Raw genomic sequence first — 16244 nt, forward strand, 5'->3', positions numbered from 1 at the left:
GCAGTAGTAAACACACTCTGCAGTCTGCCGTTCAGTGTGTCGTCTGTTTCATCTAAAAAACACGCTGGAAAATAATAAACATTAGGTTTTATCTCACTGTGACGACATTTACTGCACGTTGGATGTAATGAATGAAATGCAGAGGAGGAAAGTGAAACTAAGAGCGTCCGTCTCCACAGTAAATCATGTTGAGTATTTGAGGGTTATTTATTTATGTCTCTCTTGTTTTCTCTGTCTTTTTGGCTGGACCGCAGACGGCCAGCCCTACAACCCTAAAAGTCTGTCACTGAGTGATGAAGTTACACGATTGGTCGTCTGAGTGTCGGAGTTTCCGCATTGACCTCTGGATCGTACGCCAACGTTGGCGTATGTATATATGTCTATGGCTTGAACGGCCAGTTGAGTGGAGCAGGGCGTCCCCTAGTGTCCTCGCAGGACCTGGTGGGACTTTTATGACTTTTTATGTATTAAAAGAACAAGTAGTGTTTCAGACATGGAGACGTCAGCAGACAGATGTAGAGTCTTACTTTGTACAGTGCTGGTCTGACCGGCTGGCTGCAGTCCAGCTCTGGTTCTGGATCTTTTCCCACACTGGGGACAGGAGGAGTCTCCTGATGAAGCAGACTGGTCCAAGTACACAGCACAGCAGGACAGCTGCTCCTCCACAGAGACATCACTCCTCTTCCTCTTCCTGTGAAGACATGTCTTTATAACTAAAAGGCTTTGTTGATTGGCCGACACTGTCTCAAAGCTCAGATGGTCACAGGGAACAGTTAAAGTGTTGTTACTTTTCTGTTTGAATTCAGCATTCAGTCTGTGATGACAGTGTTCCTTTTATTTCAACTCTCCTGCTTTCATAAACACTAATGAGCTGAATTTTACTATCTGCTGTCTTATTAACCTCTTAACAATCCGACGGACGATATTCTGTCTTTCAGAGGTTGTAGCGGCTCAGTTTTAAAGCTAGAGTTAAGATACTGGTAACATGTGAAACTAAAAAGAACCTAAGGAATCCATCGTTACCAACCATGTCATGCTAGCTTGTCTGGAAGAACGCTCTGACCTCCAGATATGTGAATGTAAATGGGTTCTATGGGTACCCACGAGTCTGCCCTTTATCATAAAGTGGGCATGTCTGTAATCACATGTCATAGTCAAGTCAGCACACTGACAGCTGTTGTTGCACGTTGGGTTTCAGAGGGGTCGTCCTCCTGATCAGTTTCTCCTGTCTGTCCTGTCCCCGGGTCGTACGCCTGAGTTTTCCTGCCCCGTCCCTGTTCAGCGCCCGGCCGCTTGCCCCTTAATCCCTCCTCCGGACTCCCTCCACCCACCCTGATGGAGTTCATAGACTCTGTTTTAGGGACGTCTGGGATCCGTCCCTTGAGAAAGGGGGGGACTGTCATGGTCTTGGGTTTTGGTTGTAGTTTGTTTTCTGTTTTATTTTGTAGGTTCAACACTTTCTACAGCTACTTCACAGTGAAAGTCCTCCATTAAAGAGAGCTGATCATGTTCTTAACAGTCTCACGATCACTTTGGGCAGCTTAGCTTGAGTTAGTTGGGTTTCAACTGAGGTTAGAAGTGATCTAAATAGTGTGGTAGACCAGCAGTCTAAGACACACAGTATGTAACAGTGGTGTCTCTGGTTCAAATCCAGATGGTTTACATTTATTTTTATGTCGTTCTGTTTTCTGTCACTTTCTACTGTCAACTATCAAATGAAGGCATGAATGTAATTCAAATATTCTAAAAAGAGAAGTGGTCCAAATTTACATTACTGCCCCTTTTTGTATGAGCAGATAACTTTAACATCACTACTGCCCAGGGATGTTTGTTCTTGACCTTAAGGAACAACATATGGTGGAGAAAATCTAAGGTCAAAGGTCCACTTACTAATGATCCAAAACTTTCAACTGCAAGCTCTGAATCTTTAGTAAGTGAGCTTAAATTCCCTTCACCATATTTTATATCAGTAGTTAGTTAAAGAACAAACTCAAACATTCAACACGCGTTAGTTTGGATCAGAAAGTCACACAATAACACAAACTAACTAACCGATAGAAGCAGCAGTAGAGCAGCAACTCCTGTGTTCTGAGAGGGAAATTACTGCTTTTGTGAATGAAGTCTGGTGGCTCTGAAGAGAGTGATATAACTACGTGGTCTCTATTGCTCTGGTCTATCATGAGCTCTCTATTGCTCTGGTCTATCGGGACCTCTCTATTGCTCTGGTCTATCATGACCTCTCTATTGCTCTGGTCTATCGGGACCTCTAAATTTCTCTGGTCTATCGGGACCTCTCTATTGCTCTGGTCTATCGTGACTTCTCTATTGCTCTTGTCTATAGCGACCTATCTATTGCTCTGGTCTATCGTGACCTCTCTATTGCTCTGGTCTGTTGTGACTTCTCTATTGCTCTTGTCTATAGCGACCTATCTATTGCTCTGGTCTATCGGGACCTCTCTATTGCTCTGGTCTATCGGGACCTCTAAATTTCTCTGGTCTATCGGGACCTCTAAATTTCTCTGGTCTATCGGGACCTCTCTATTGCTCTGGTCTATCGTGACTTCTCTATTGCTCTTGTCTATAGCGACCTATCTATTGCTCTGGTCTATTGTGACCTCTCTATTGCTCTGGTCTATTGTGACCTCTCTATAGTTCTGCATCAGGAATATAAATCTGTTAGCAGAACATTTAGTCTTCATCCTCAATGCATCATCATCCATCAGGTCAGCTTACAGTAGAAACAGTCTCTTACTTTGTGTCTGAGGGTCCAGGTTCATTACTGAAGGATGGAGGATTCCATATGAGTGACTGGTCACTCTTCATAGACAGACAGCTGGGTACTGGAGACTCTGCTCTCTGTCTGGACTGAACTCTGCAAACACCAAGATGATTTGATTCACATCACATGAATCCTTGATAAATTCTCTGATGACAAAGACATTTCAGTTTCTAAATACACAAACTACTGCTACTGTCAATAATGTGGTTTAAAGTTTGTATTAGTCCTCTTAGATTACAGCTGTTCTGGGTGACTGACAGCTGTCACAGATACGAAGAGGAAGAATGCACTAATTCATTCTCTTTGTGTCACCAACAGTGTGTTAAACTTCACTTAGTAAATACATTTTAGTAGAAATTTAATATACAAACACACAATCAACAAAAACATGGCATTGGCATGGCATCACTTTGTTTTATATCATTCTGTATCTTCCCAGTGGTGTTCCTTATGTATTCAAATCTGAACTCTACGTACGTAAGTTTTAGCATCAAAATGCTGTTTTCCCTTCAAGCCCTTCTAAAAACTTTCTCCCATGTGACCTGACGTAGGTTTCTATATGATGACACTGCTACATGTACAGTATATATACGTCCTTATAGTCAGTGTATTAATACAGTAACTTAGATGGTGGTCAGCGTGCTCCCAGTCAGGAGAAGCAGACAGGAGTACCATCAGGAAGCTAAGTGATGTACTGCTGTGGACGCCACGTTAGTTCAGATTAGAAAGTCGCACAATAACACAAACTAACTAACCGATGGATGCAGCAGTAGACCAGCTACTCCTGTGTTCTGAGAGGGAAAATAACTGGTTTTGTGAATGGAGTCTGGTGGCTTTGAAGACAGTGATATAACGGCTTCAGTTCCCGTCAGAAAGGGCTGTCTGATGGAGAGGTAAAGCAGAGAAAATATTCTGAATATAGTGTACATCTAAACGAATATTTGTTTGTTTCTTTTAGATGGCTAAAATATGTTTTTCTGCTGCTCCTGTCCACAGCTGCTTTACCTCTCCATCAGACAGCCCTTTGTGTGTTAAACTTCAGTTAGCAAATACATTTTAGTAGAAACTTTAAAATAGAAACACAAAATCAACAGAAAACATGGTATTGGTAGAGGAAAGTGAAAATGAGTCTTATAAATGAGTTAGTAGCAGCTCTCTTACTTTGACTCTGAGGGTCCAGCTTCATTACTGACATGTAGAGGACAACCTTTGGACCCGCCACTCTTCAGACAGCCAGAGACTAGAGACTCTGCTCTGTCCTCCTCTTCCTCCTCACTATGACTCATCTTCGGATCTGAAGTCAGTCTGAGAGGTTAAACATTAACGCTGACTGTGACCATGTACAGGAAACAAGTTCGTACAAGAGTCACATGCAAGACTGAGAGAACAGGAGGTAACACACAACCTCTCTCTATCACACACACACACACACACACACACACACACACACACACACACACACACACACAGTATACAGTATACAGTATAATAAAACCACCCAGCACTCCACCTGGTCACTTCTCTTTAACTCTCTGCTTGTTTTCTTGTCTTACAGCAGGTTTAATGAGGATTATTCAGCCAATCACGACTTTGTGTTCTCAGATGAATCAAACTGTTGAGTTCATTCTAACATTTCTCTCCTCTACAGTCCACAGGGAGGAAACTGACTCAGACACTTTAACAGTAAACTAATACAATGTTGGATTAACACTCACCCTGCTTCAGTCTTCAGTCGTCACCTCTCTGTGCCGTTGACACAACATGGAGTCTGAACTCTCTGAACCGGACTGAACGCTTTCACGGTTCCCCCCCTGTACTCATGTACCTGAATCACCTGGTCAGTGTGGCTCCTCCCCTCTCTATTTACAGGAAATCAGCTGAGTTCATCTGTGACTGTGTGTGTTCACAGCAGTTCACAGCCATTTAACATGATGTGGTCATAAGAATCTCTCTTGGCTTGAACAGGCTGAATGAACCCTCTAAGACCCACAATAGACCAGTTTTAGTCTTTTTTAGGGGGGTACCGGGGGTCTTTAGAGGGAAATAGCAGGTCAGCAGTAGATGTCACATAGAAGTGGTGTACATCATCTGAAAGCTGGGAACCTGGAGATTAATTTGAGATGCAGCTCAGCACTGAGTGTCAAGTTGTTCCAGTCATTAATCAGAAATACTCATTAATTAATTACAATAGAAAGTGTATCAGGGTTTAGAACATTATGATAGAAGTATATGATGGTCATCCCCATGCTCTATTATGTCTCACACTGCACGGACTACAGGACAGGTGATACTCCTGTGATACTCCTGTGATACTCCTGTATACTCCTGTGATGCTGATGATATTAGATAACAGGTGGTCGACACACACTGCATATACATTATTAAGTAGATAGACCCACAGTAATATATACTGCAGGCATACACTGTACCAGAGCCTCAGCTGTTCTTCCACTGTTTCACTTCACTCTGAATTGTTCCATACATTCCAGCAGGATGACATGATGGAGTCTACTATATACTGCTAGTTTCTATTTCCATGACTCTGCCTCTTCTGTGATGGACTTCTTGTTGTTCAGTTGTTGGATGAGACTCTAAAGAAGTCGTTTAACTAGATTAGCCTTATTCTGCTATTAAACCTCGATACTGTTTGACTGAAAATATCTCAACACAAATCTCAAAATACATTTATTGCACTGTAAACACAGTGAAAGGACAGTCATGTCTATGGTAAACACAGTGAAAGGACAGTCATGTCTATATATGTCTATGCTCGTACAGGGCTGAATAACAGCACAGTCGCTGACATACCAAAGCCACTACCACCATCTACTGGCAAACACAGACTATTGTCTTAAAACTACTTGACACTAAAGCAGGGGAGTTTACTGTCCTTACTATTGTCTTTTAAGTGACACTAAGCGCTTTAAAAATGATAATAATAATGAAAATAATTAAAAATAATCATGGTGGGGGGACCAAAATAATGACACACAGGTAACAACTCAGTATTTCTGGGCACAATCCTTATTACTAAAATGTCCAGGGTGCCACACATGCTACTAAACTTGACTGTTTTCATGTCAAAACAAAATAAGTTTGTATTTCATGCACATTGTAGCAATTAAATCTACCTGCTCCTGCTGCAACACACACAACCAATGAACAAACCAACAGCACAGAGCAATGACAACCTGTTAAGGACATCTGAGCTCTACCTGGAACTGCCTGTTAGTCCACAGATAAGGCAAGACAAGGCAAGGCAGCTTTATTTGTTTAGCACATTTCAGCAACAGGGCAATTCAAAGTGCTTTACATAAACATTCAAGAACATTGCGACAAAGTGCAAAAGAAAAATAAGACATAATTAAAACAGTTATGAAAACATAAAAACATTAAAGATTAGAAAATAAAAACAAGCAAAAAATAAAAGCTAGGATAGAAACTAAAATAGAATATTACACACAAGAGTAAAAGCTCTAGTGCAGTATATAAGATCATTATCTGGTTTAATAAAAGGCAGTAACAAACAGGAACGTTTTAAGCTTTGATTTAAAAGAACTCAGAGTTGGAGCGGTCCTGCGGTTTTCTGGGAGCTTGTTCCAAATATTTGCTTGAAATATATTTATAGGTAAATATTGGGGTAATTTGGCAGTAATTCCAAAGAAATGTCAAAATGACTTGCTAATTATTACCTAATTACCATGAAATTTGTGGACCTGTAAAATTAAGTGTTATCATATATTTAATTTAGGCTTTAGAATTGCTTTTTAAAAATAATATTTCTTAATATAAGGAAAACCTGTCTGCCATGGTGGGAGCTAGACTTGATATGTTCACCTGCCACAGCCAACATTTACCCTGTTATCTGGCAGGTGGCAGGTGATCATTTCATTCCCTGCACACAGTCCTCTTCTTCTTCTTCTTCTTCTTCTTCTTCTCTCGGTTTCTGGCGGATCGCAACCAACTTTAAGGTGCATACCGCCACCTACTGTACAAGAGTGTGTAACATCATGTCATTTGCGCTTTACTCCTACTCTTAAATTCTATCCACCAATCCTGTGTCTCTTAAGAACATTAATAATGCCTTCCTGGTGCCTTCAACCCCCTCACCCTCTGTTCCCAGTATCCCCATCAGATCCCAATCCCGTCCCTCCTCTCTGATCTTTTTCTTTCAGCCTCATACTTTTTACATTGAATTAGGATATGCTCCACATTTTCTTTAACAGCACAATCCCCACACTTGTCACTGTTCCTTTTCCCCATTAAAGCCAAAGTGCCATTAAGACCTGTGTGATCCAGTCTGAGTCTTGTTATGATGATTTCTTCCCTTCTGTTCCTTTCTTTATACGTCTTTGTTATGACCGACTTTTGTATTTTGAAATATCTCCTTCCTTTCTGGTCCTCCTCCCATCTTTTCTGCCATATCTCAACTCCTTTCCTTTTAATCACAGCTTTTCCTTCTCCTTTCCCAAGTAAAACTGGTACTGTAATGTCTTTTTGCAGTGAACTTTTTGCTAGTTTATCTGCAAACTCATTTCCTTTCACCCCCTCGTGTGCTGGAACCCAACAGAATAATACATCTATACCCCCTCTGTGTAGTCTTAGCAAGCTATAGTACAATTCAATGATTAGATCTTGCCTTACAGCTTTTGTTGAATGTATACTTTCCAAAACAGCTTTTGAATCCGTGCATATCACCACTCTGTCAGGTCTGACCTCCTCAACCCACTGCATTGCAATGATGATTGCCACTATTTCTGCTGTGTACACTGATACCTGGTTTGAAATTCTTTTGGAAATAGATATTTTAAATTCTGGAATATATATACCAACTCCCACACACTCCTGTTTATTTTTGGATCCATCTGTATATATTTTGAGATAATTATTATAGCTGTTTCTTAGGTACACACTTGTTTTAACTCCCACTTCATTTACTTGCCATTCCCTTTTCTTTTCAATGATACTCATGTCTATTTTAACTTCTGGGAGCAGCCAGGGGGGTACGCTGCTTATTGGTGTGGACCTGGTGAACTCTAAGGCCTCTAATCCATATGTCCGCACTTTTTCTTCCATTGTCCATCCAAATCCATACCCTTGAAACTTAGAGTATTCCCAACAGTTTTGTAATGTTACCTTTGTAGGATTTTCTTCTCCGCTTCCTTTTAACCTGACCCAGTATGCTAGAGCTAATTTCTCTCTTCTTAATTCAAGTGTAGTCTCTCCTGCTTCAATTAATACTGCATTAATGGGTGTTGACTTGATAGCTCCGATACATAACCGTAATGCTCTACACTGTACTCTATCCACTTTTTGTAATGATGTCTTTGCTGCTGCTTCATGAACTATACAACCATAATCTATTGTTGATCTCATGATCGCCCTATATATGTCAATCAATGACTGTTTATCTGCCCCCCAGTTACATCCAGCCACAGCTCGTAGTCAATTTATTACTTTTTTGCATTTTGTTTCCAGATGTTTTATATGAACATGCCATGTATATTTACTGTCTAACCATAGACCCAGATATTTGTATTCATTCACCCTCTCCATCATCTGACCATATAATGTGAAATTCTCAGTATTAATGTTTCTCTTTTTTGTAAATATCATATAACATGTTTTATTTGTTGACATTTTGAATCCCCACTCATATGACCATTTCTCCACTTTCCCTATTGCTTTCCTTATATTTTCCATCACATATGGCACATTTCTTCCCCTCATCCATATTGCCCCATCATCTGCATATATCGCTGATTTGATGCATCCATCTAAATTTTCAAATATATCATTTATCATTATGTTAAACAACACCGGGCTGATTGCACTCCCCTGGGGGATACCATTTTCTATATTGTAGTCCTTAGATACTTCTGTTCCAACCGTGACTTTAAATTTCCTGTCTGTTAAAAAGTACATTACCCAATTATACAACCTCCCTCCAATACCCATTTGACCTATCTTGATAAGCAGCCCTTCCCTCCACATAGAATCATATGCTTTTTCTATATCAAAATACCTCTTTCATTTTGAGTGTCTTTTCTACCTCATTAGTTACTCTAACTAGAGCATCTATTGTAGATTGACCTTTTCTAAAACCACACTGAACATTACTCACTAAGCCTCTCTGTTCCAAAACATACATTAATCTACGTACTATTATCTTCTCCATCCATTTGCATAAGTGAGATGTCAACGCTATGGGCCTATAACTACCAGGATTAGCAGGATCTTTCCCTGGCTTGCTGAATGGTAATATTACTGCCATTTTCCAACAACTTGGTATGACTCCCTCCGTCCAGACAGTATTGGCAATAAACAGATTATTAACAAAATTGCACAAGTGGAAAATGATATTGCACAGTGAGAATTAAATGAAAATCCACCTGAAAATATCAGGTTATTGTCAGTTTGTCAGTTTTTGGTGTGTAAGTGCTCTACTTGGATCAGTGCTGGTTGTGGTCTACTGGGAACACAGATCTGTGATATACTGTATTTTGCGCCAGTAAAGGCTTTTGGGAATGACTATAAACAATGAAAAAAAATCTATTACCATGTAATCAATTTATATATATATATATATATATATATATATATATCATTAATAAAATGTATATAAGATACATGTATAATAAACTGTAATTGTTTTGTGAGTAATTCATCTTATGTGTGCAAACCAATCCTAAGTTAATAATTGTATTGTAGTGGAGTGTAATGTAATATAATATAATAATTGCAGGAGGGTTAATATTAGTGTTCTGTGTCACTTCTGGAAAGCGGCATTGGTTGAACCAGTGAAGATCTGAAACACTTCATGAACCAGTGGGCGGTACGGCCGGGCAGCGAGGCTTCGGATGTCATCAATGACGTCATTGGTCTAAAACGATACAAGCCTCGATACACGCATCGCGGAAAACTTCCTGGATTACACGACACACGCTCCGAAGCCTCGGCACAGCACGTAACATCACTAGTATATGGAGTGTAGCTTGACTATTAGTCCAAATAATTACTAGTGACTATCCATCATGTCTTGGGAAGATCCAGACATTACAATGACCGCATTTGAACCGTCGCTTGCGGAATTGGAATCCGAGCTTTCTCTAAATGTTAGCTTGGATATGCCTGTAGTTGGGCAGGAGGTGCACGTGCTGGATGATGATGATGAAAAGGGATGGGTAGATGCTCCAGTAGAACCACAATTGTCTGTGGACACTCATCCTCTTTTGGCTTTATAGGGCTTATTACTTCCGCCTTCATCCCCAGTTCCTGTAGCTCCTCCCACCCAGGAACACTCAGATTCGGATTTAGTCATTTTTGCTAATGCTGTAGAGTCGATGAAACTTGTGTTTAAAAATACAGTGGATTGTCAGCGTGAGTGGCTGTCAAACATTTCAAAGGGCATACCCATCGATAAAGCTCTAAAAATGTGTACTACTCTCATAACAAATGTGGTGGAGAAAGTAAGTAACCATTTGCTCGCAGAAGTAAGGGATTTTGGTTCAAAGTGCATAAATGCCATTCAGTGGAATGCACAACAAACACAGTCTGAGTTCCAAGAGTCCCTGACTACTGACCGTCAAAACTTGATGACCTCCATTACATCCGCGGTCACTGAAAACAAGGATGTACAACTTCTGGTGACCGAGGTGCATACATTGCAACAGCAGATGGGTTCAGTGCAGGCTACCCTTGAGTCTCTTGTGCGTCAACAGTGTGCACTCAATTCTCAGGTCAATTCAATACATAAGCGAGAGGAATTGGTCCTTAAAGAAGCAGTCACACCTGTTGCAGTTTCTCCAGTTGTTAAAAATGTGGTTTTGTTGCCTACCTCCGCACCTGTGGGAGTTCCTTCAGATTGCTCAGGAGCTGCTGCTCCTAAGGGTGAAATTTTCCAGGATGATGGTTGTAGAGTGACTGATGGCAAACTTCCAATTAAGATGTTTTTCCCTTGCTATGGCGGGCCTCACGATGAGAAAGATCCTTTGGTGTATTTGCAAAGATGCAGTGACTTCCTGTCTCTGAAACCACTTACCCATGGTGAGATCCTAGCGACCATGAGAAGTGTATTGCATGGTTCTGCACGTGATTGGTGGGAGACTGTTAGGGAGAAAATCCATTCATGGGAGGAATTTCAGAGAGCTTTCCTATCATCTTTTCTTCCCGAGGACTATGTTGATGTTCTGGAAGAACAGATTCGAACCAGGGTGCAAGGAAGAAATGAGTCACTACGAGACTTTGTTTTCTCCTTTCAAACACTTATCAAATGTTGGCACTCTTCGGCCACAGATGATGAGATTTTAAAAAGAATATTGAAGGCTATGAATCCCTTTCTGGCATGTCAGCTCCGTGGTCGGGTTACCTCCATAGGTGAGATGATCCGCATTGGGAGTCAAATAGAAGTAGATTATGAAAACCAGAAAAGGTACAGGAGAACTCTGAAAGAATCTCACAAAGCTAATGGTACAACTGAAAAGAAGGTTATAAAGAGACCTGAAATGGTTTTGTGTTGGCGTTGCCATGGTGAGCATGCACCAGGGTTCTGCCCTCAGTTTCATGTCTTCCCAGGTAGCTCAAAATACAGTAGACAGCAAAAGTCAGAGTCAAAACAGACTTCAGAGTCCAGTAAAAAAGGTTCCATGGCTACTGTTGCTAGTCAGCCTGCAGCCAAGAACCGCCAGAAGCAAAAGTCTACTAGTGTGGTGGGATCTCCATCTCACCCGCCCACTAGTCTAAAACAGTTGGTTGTGCCCATCACGGTACGTCAGCGTCATGGGAAAGCGCTTGTGGACACAGGTGCTACTTACACTTTATTGCATGTGAGTCTGTGGAATAAGATCAAAGGCCCCAATGAGTCCCTTGTATCATGGCAGGGTGGACCGATGTATCTTGCGAATGGCCAGCAAGCAAATCCTATTGGATGTAAAGTGCTGGAGTTCAGCATGCATGGTAACAGTTGGTTCGTACCTACCGCAGTACTGGATGCAGATGTGTTGGTGTATCCATTAGTTCTTGGTTTAGATTTTATGAGCATGAGTGGGCTCCAGGTCAAATTCCGGGACAAGGTATACTCTTTTGCTGGTGATGACACCACCAGGGTTTTCCCTTTCCAGCCTGTCCTGTGCCCTAGTGATTGTTGGGGTGTTCTGAGTGTGAGCAGTGTTGCTTTGTATACTACCTTACCACCTACATTACCGCTCTTGCCTGCTGAAAAGGGCAGTGGCTCGTAGAACAGTCAAATATACCAAAAAGAGGACTTGGAGAGAATTCTGTTCCACCATTGGCAGAGGAGTGAAGATAGGTGATGTCTGGTCCATGTTTAAACAAATGAGTGGGAAAAGGAAGTCAATAAAAATTCCAGCATTGATTGATGGGGAGAGGATGGCAGTATCAGATAAAGAGAAGACGGATGTGTTAGGTAAGGCATTTGTTGTGGAAACACAAGGAGACAAGCACTTTGTGAAAATAAGTTTTCTTATCATGAAATGAAGAGCGGCTGGTTTTATCTGTGCTTGCGGCTGGTTTTAGCTGTGCTTTCTGTACTTGGTAGGCTTGAGATTGCCATGTTCTGATTTGAGCATATTTTTATACTAAATGCAGTACCTGTGAGGGTTTCTGGACAATAGTGGGGAGCACCTTGATAATATACACAGGCAGCAAAAAGAGCGTGTGCTCAGTGAGAATGAAAACGTGAGAGAGAAGAGAGAGGATGATATTGTGGCGGTACTGAGTTCCCCAGACTTTAGTTGTCAGTCAGAAGACTGAAAAACAGTTCCCATCCACATAATAATATAAAATAAAATGCCTTCTTAATAATAATGAACAAATGCCTCTTCGCTAATGAACAAATGCCTCTATATTAACAAACAATTAAGGAAACTGAAATATTGGTTTGTGTTTTTCCTTTTACCCTCCTTTAAAGTTTTCCCAAATAAAATACACTAAAAGAAATGGGTATAAAGGGTTTCATTGAAAATCAACAAATGAATAGAATACAAAAATACAGCCTGCAGGCGTTAGGCTATCGTAAGGCAAGCCAGCTGTTGCACAAATAGCACCTAATCGTCCCAGTGCAGGTAACCTAATTGGTTGGCACTTAACTTGTTTCCCCAACTAGGAGTCAACACTCTCAACAAACAAAACACAAAGATCACAGAATCCCAAAAGGGCCCAAAACAGACCAGAGTTTCTGGTAAAGCTGATAACACATGTTGCATTGAGTGAAGGAGAGATCAGAATGACACTGGGTGTGCAATTTCCCTCCTCTTTTAAGCCCTACAGAAAGGGCGTCGTTACACCCTGATTGGCCAAGAGGGGAATGCACCAAGCTGCTCTCAACTATCATTTAAGAGCCAGTCCCCACACCCTGCGCAACAGGTGAACTGAATAACCCTCTAATCACTCAGCAACTCAACCAAAAAAACACCAGGGAAAAGGGAAACAACAGCAAGCACCAGAGAATTGGCAGCTGCCACACTCCCTCCCCCATATAATAAACACCGCCTCCAAGGTGTTTTACACACATCCTTTAGACAGTTATTTACCTTTAATACAATGTCACAAAAAACCCATAAATTCATCCTCATCACTAGTGTCACTGTCCAGAAAAATGCGCATGACCACCTCTCTCTCCTGAGCCTCAACTTCAACAGAGGTTGGGCGACACTCCTTCAAATCACACACATTAACCACCCATAGATCCTTTCCGGTGTCCTCACGCACAATCCTGTAATTCACAGGGCCTACCTGCTCAACAAGGCGGTACGGACCAATCCACGTTACGTGGTCGCCATTTTGTGTCACCGAGAGAGTAGAAACCGAGCTGAACGGAACCGGCACCGGGCGCGGAGATATTTACCTTTACCGCCATCTGGAGCACCTGAAACACGGCGGAGCAGCACCGTGCACCCGAGATCAGCTTCGCATGGTACGTACGCACCGAGCGGACCGTTGTTTCACCGGGAACACACGGTGTTTAGGTGTAGAGTGACCGGTTGGTGTGATAGAGGAGGAGCGGCTCGGTAACGGACGCGGTTAACCGGCATTTTGAAACACGGGCCCGCTGATTTACGGCCGGTGTGCAAGATTAACTGGTGGCTGAATTAACTGGTGATATTCCCGTGCAGATGTGTGGTAGGAGTGGTCTATCAGGACCCCTGTCGATTCACCTGAAAATAAACATATTGATCTCTTCGTCTCTCTATCACATTCATGTGTCGGTATCTTTTGAAAGATTACTAACGGAACAGTTTGCTGGAAAATTAATTTCACGTGCATTAGGCTGTTGTTACGATGCCGCTCTGAGGACAAGAGTAAAGTAGGTGGTAGGAGACAATGCCTGTTCAAAACACTCACGTCAATAAATCCTTTACAAAATATTCTCGTTGTCAGTCTTATATTTGTATCGTATATCGTTATTAATGTGATGTCAAGTTGATTTGAGACCTGTTCATACTTTCATACAGCCTGGAAGTGAAATATACCGTATGATGTTTAAACTTTACACCAGCTCCACCCCAGAAGCGTGGAGATGCTGCTGTGGCAAACTGTGACCGCTCAGATCAACCTGTGATACAGCATCTGTAGGCTATCTAACATCGATCAGGTTTTATATTCAATGCTACAGTCATTAATCTCTCATCACAACGCTGTTTTTCACTGTGCAGCACATTCACCCAGATTACACTGTTAACTCGAATTTTGCAACTAACGTTATCGAGACAGCATTTGAAAAACTACGCACAGGGTTTTTGTGTCTGCTGAAACATTACGATCGGATCGGTTGCTGAAACGTTCATCTCGATCAAGACAGAAATGCATGAAAACATTATCCATCTTCTTTGAGAAAATATCAATCGTCTAGCTAAAAACAAAAAAACACTGAATGCTGGAGTCGAACCACATGTAGGTAAGAGACTATTAAATATGCCCAAACGCCCTTGAATATACCGCTAAGCCACGGAAACAACACACACAGCTACCTCGATTCCCACTATTAATTACTTTAGGAAACGTTAATAAATTAATGAAAAATAATACTATCTGAATGCATCTAAAATGTGAGAAAATTAAGGTATAATATATTGAAGCCATACAATATAATTTCTTTACAATTTATTCTATCAATACTGGCTGCCTTTTCTATGTTGCATCATTAAGACCCACCGAAATCAGATAACAGCATATGCATCACTATGGTGTGCAAAGTGCTAATTGTACATATCAACAACGTGCCCAAATTCTAGTTCAAATAGGTTTCTTCAATGTAGGCTCTGTATCTTGACACAGACATACGTACATAGACTTACTCATTACTATGACAGAAGGAAAGACAACAATCATTAGTGATTCAAAATCAGCGTTGTTGGTTAACTACGTTATGTGTACACATATGGGGAATTTGACTGTTCTTTTTTTGTATCGCTCTCAGTGTAGCCTACTTACACATAAATAGACATCACAGCTAAGAACAAAGACCACACAGTTGAACACATAAAGTTAAAGAATAGACTGGACTGTATGTGCGTAGTTTTTCAAATGCTGTCTCGATAACGTTAGTTGCAAAATTCGAGTTAACAGTGTAATCTGGGTGAATGTGCTGCACAGTGAAAAACAGCGTTGTGATGAGAGAGATTAATGACTGTAGCATTGAATATAAAACCTGATCGATGTTAGATAGCCTACAGATGCTGTATCACAGGTTGATCTGAGCGGTCACAGTTTGCCACAGCAGCATCTCCACGCTTCTGGGGTGGAGCTGGTGTAAAGTTTAAACATCATACGGCAGAGAACAGACTTGACCACTGTATTGTAGAACTGGATCAGCAGCTGAGACAGGCCAGACTTCCTGAGCTGGTGTAGGAACTACTTTTTAAGTCGTACAGGCAGTGCAGAAGTAATCCACATCTGTGGAGGGCTGGCCAACACATCTAGTGTGATACCAGAGAGTGCAGGTGGTGCACTCAATCTGAAAGGGAAAAATTAAAAATACAGACCTTAGAATGCTGTCAAAACATTGTCAGGTTCACATCAGTCATCCATTTTAGGATGATAAATTCTGCAGTTTAAACTTCATTAGGCATCATCGTAATAAACTGTATGGCAATGGGTGTCAGATTCTGCATTTAAATCTTAGCTGTGGTTCTTTGTGTGGAGTTTGTGTTCTTATTTCCCTTCAGCTGCTCCAGTGTCCTCCAAAAGTGCAGAGACATGCAAGTTAGGTGAATTAAATTAGACATTTTCAATATCTGTGTTATAGTGAGTGTTCACCCGGTGATGTTGAGGTAACCTATCCAAGGTGCATCCCAGTCGTTGGCCAGGATATGAATTAATCTTCTTACCCAGTCATCAATGTCAGCCCCTGAGCTAAGCTCCCCACATGCGCGACACAGCTGCGATAGGTCATCTGTAAAAATATATAGGCGCAAATGTAGATTAATGCCAATACAAACACATTTAA

General features: G+C 41.3%; 3 protein-coding genes across 7 annotated transcripts in view; all 3 read right to left on the bottom strand.

Moving 5' to 3' along the window:
- The window catches only part of LOC141762860 (protein NLRC3-like), a 43586-nt gene extending 38916 nt beyond the window's left edge, over nt 1-4670 (bottom strand). For 2 of the 4 annotated variants that reach the window (XM_074626978.1, XM_074626981.1), the window contains exons 1-4: nt 4495-4670; nt 3941-4084; nt 2753-2872; nt 528-685 (exon numbers count right to left, since the gene is read on the bottom strand). In XM_074626978.1, coding sequence (XP_074483079.1) covers nt 528-685; nt 2753-2872; nt 3941-4065 — 403 coding nt within the window. In that variant the 5' untranslated portion in view covers nt 4066-4084; nt 4495-4670. Of the gene's footprint in view, nt 1-527; nt 692-2752; nt 2873-3940; nt 4085-4494 lie in introns of all 4 variants that reach the window. The other 2 variants (XM_074626977.1, XM_074626979.1) reach the window with 1 other exon arrangement.
- LOC141762853 (uncharacterized) overlaps nt 1-16244 on the bottom strand; it is a 500458-nt gene that overhangs the window by 129273 nt on the left and 354941 nt on the right.
- LOC141762886 (uncharacterized) overlaps nt 15590-16244 on the bottom strand; it is a 2620-nt gene continuing 1965 nt past the window's right edge. The window contains exons 8-9 of one of the 2 annotated variants that reach the window (XM_074627042.1): nt 16126-16190; nt 15590-15976 (exon numbers count right to left, since the gene is read on the bottom strand). In XM_074627042.1, coding sequence (XP_074483143.1) covers nt 15950-15976; nt 16126-16190 — 92 coding nt within the window. In that variant the 3' untranslated portion in view covers nt 15590-15949. Of the gene's footprint in view, nt 16191-16244 lie in introns of both variants that reach the window. The other variant, XM_074627041.1, reaches the window with a different exon arrangement.

The sequence above is a fragment of the Sebastes fasciatus genome, chromosome 24, assembly GCF_043250625.1.
Source record: "Sebastes fasciatus isolate fSebFas1 chromosome 24, fSebFas1.pri, whole genome shotgun sequence".
NCBI classification, from domain to species: domain Eukaryota; kingdom Metazoa; phylum Chordata; class Actinopteri; order Perciformes; family Sebastidae; genus Sebastes; species Sebastes fasciatus.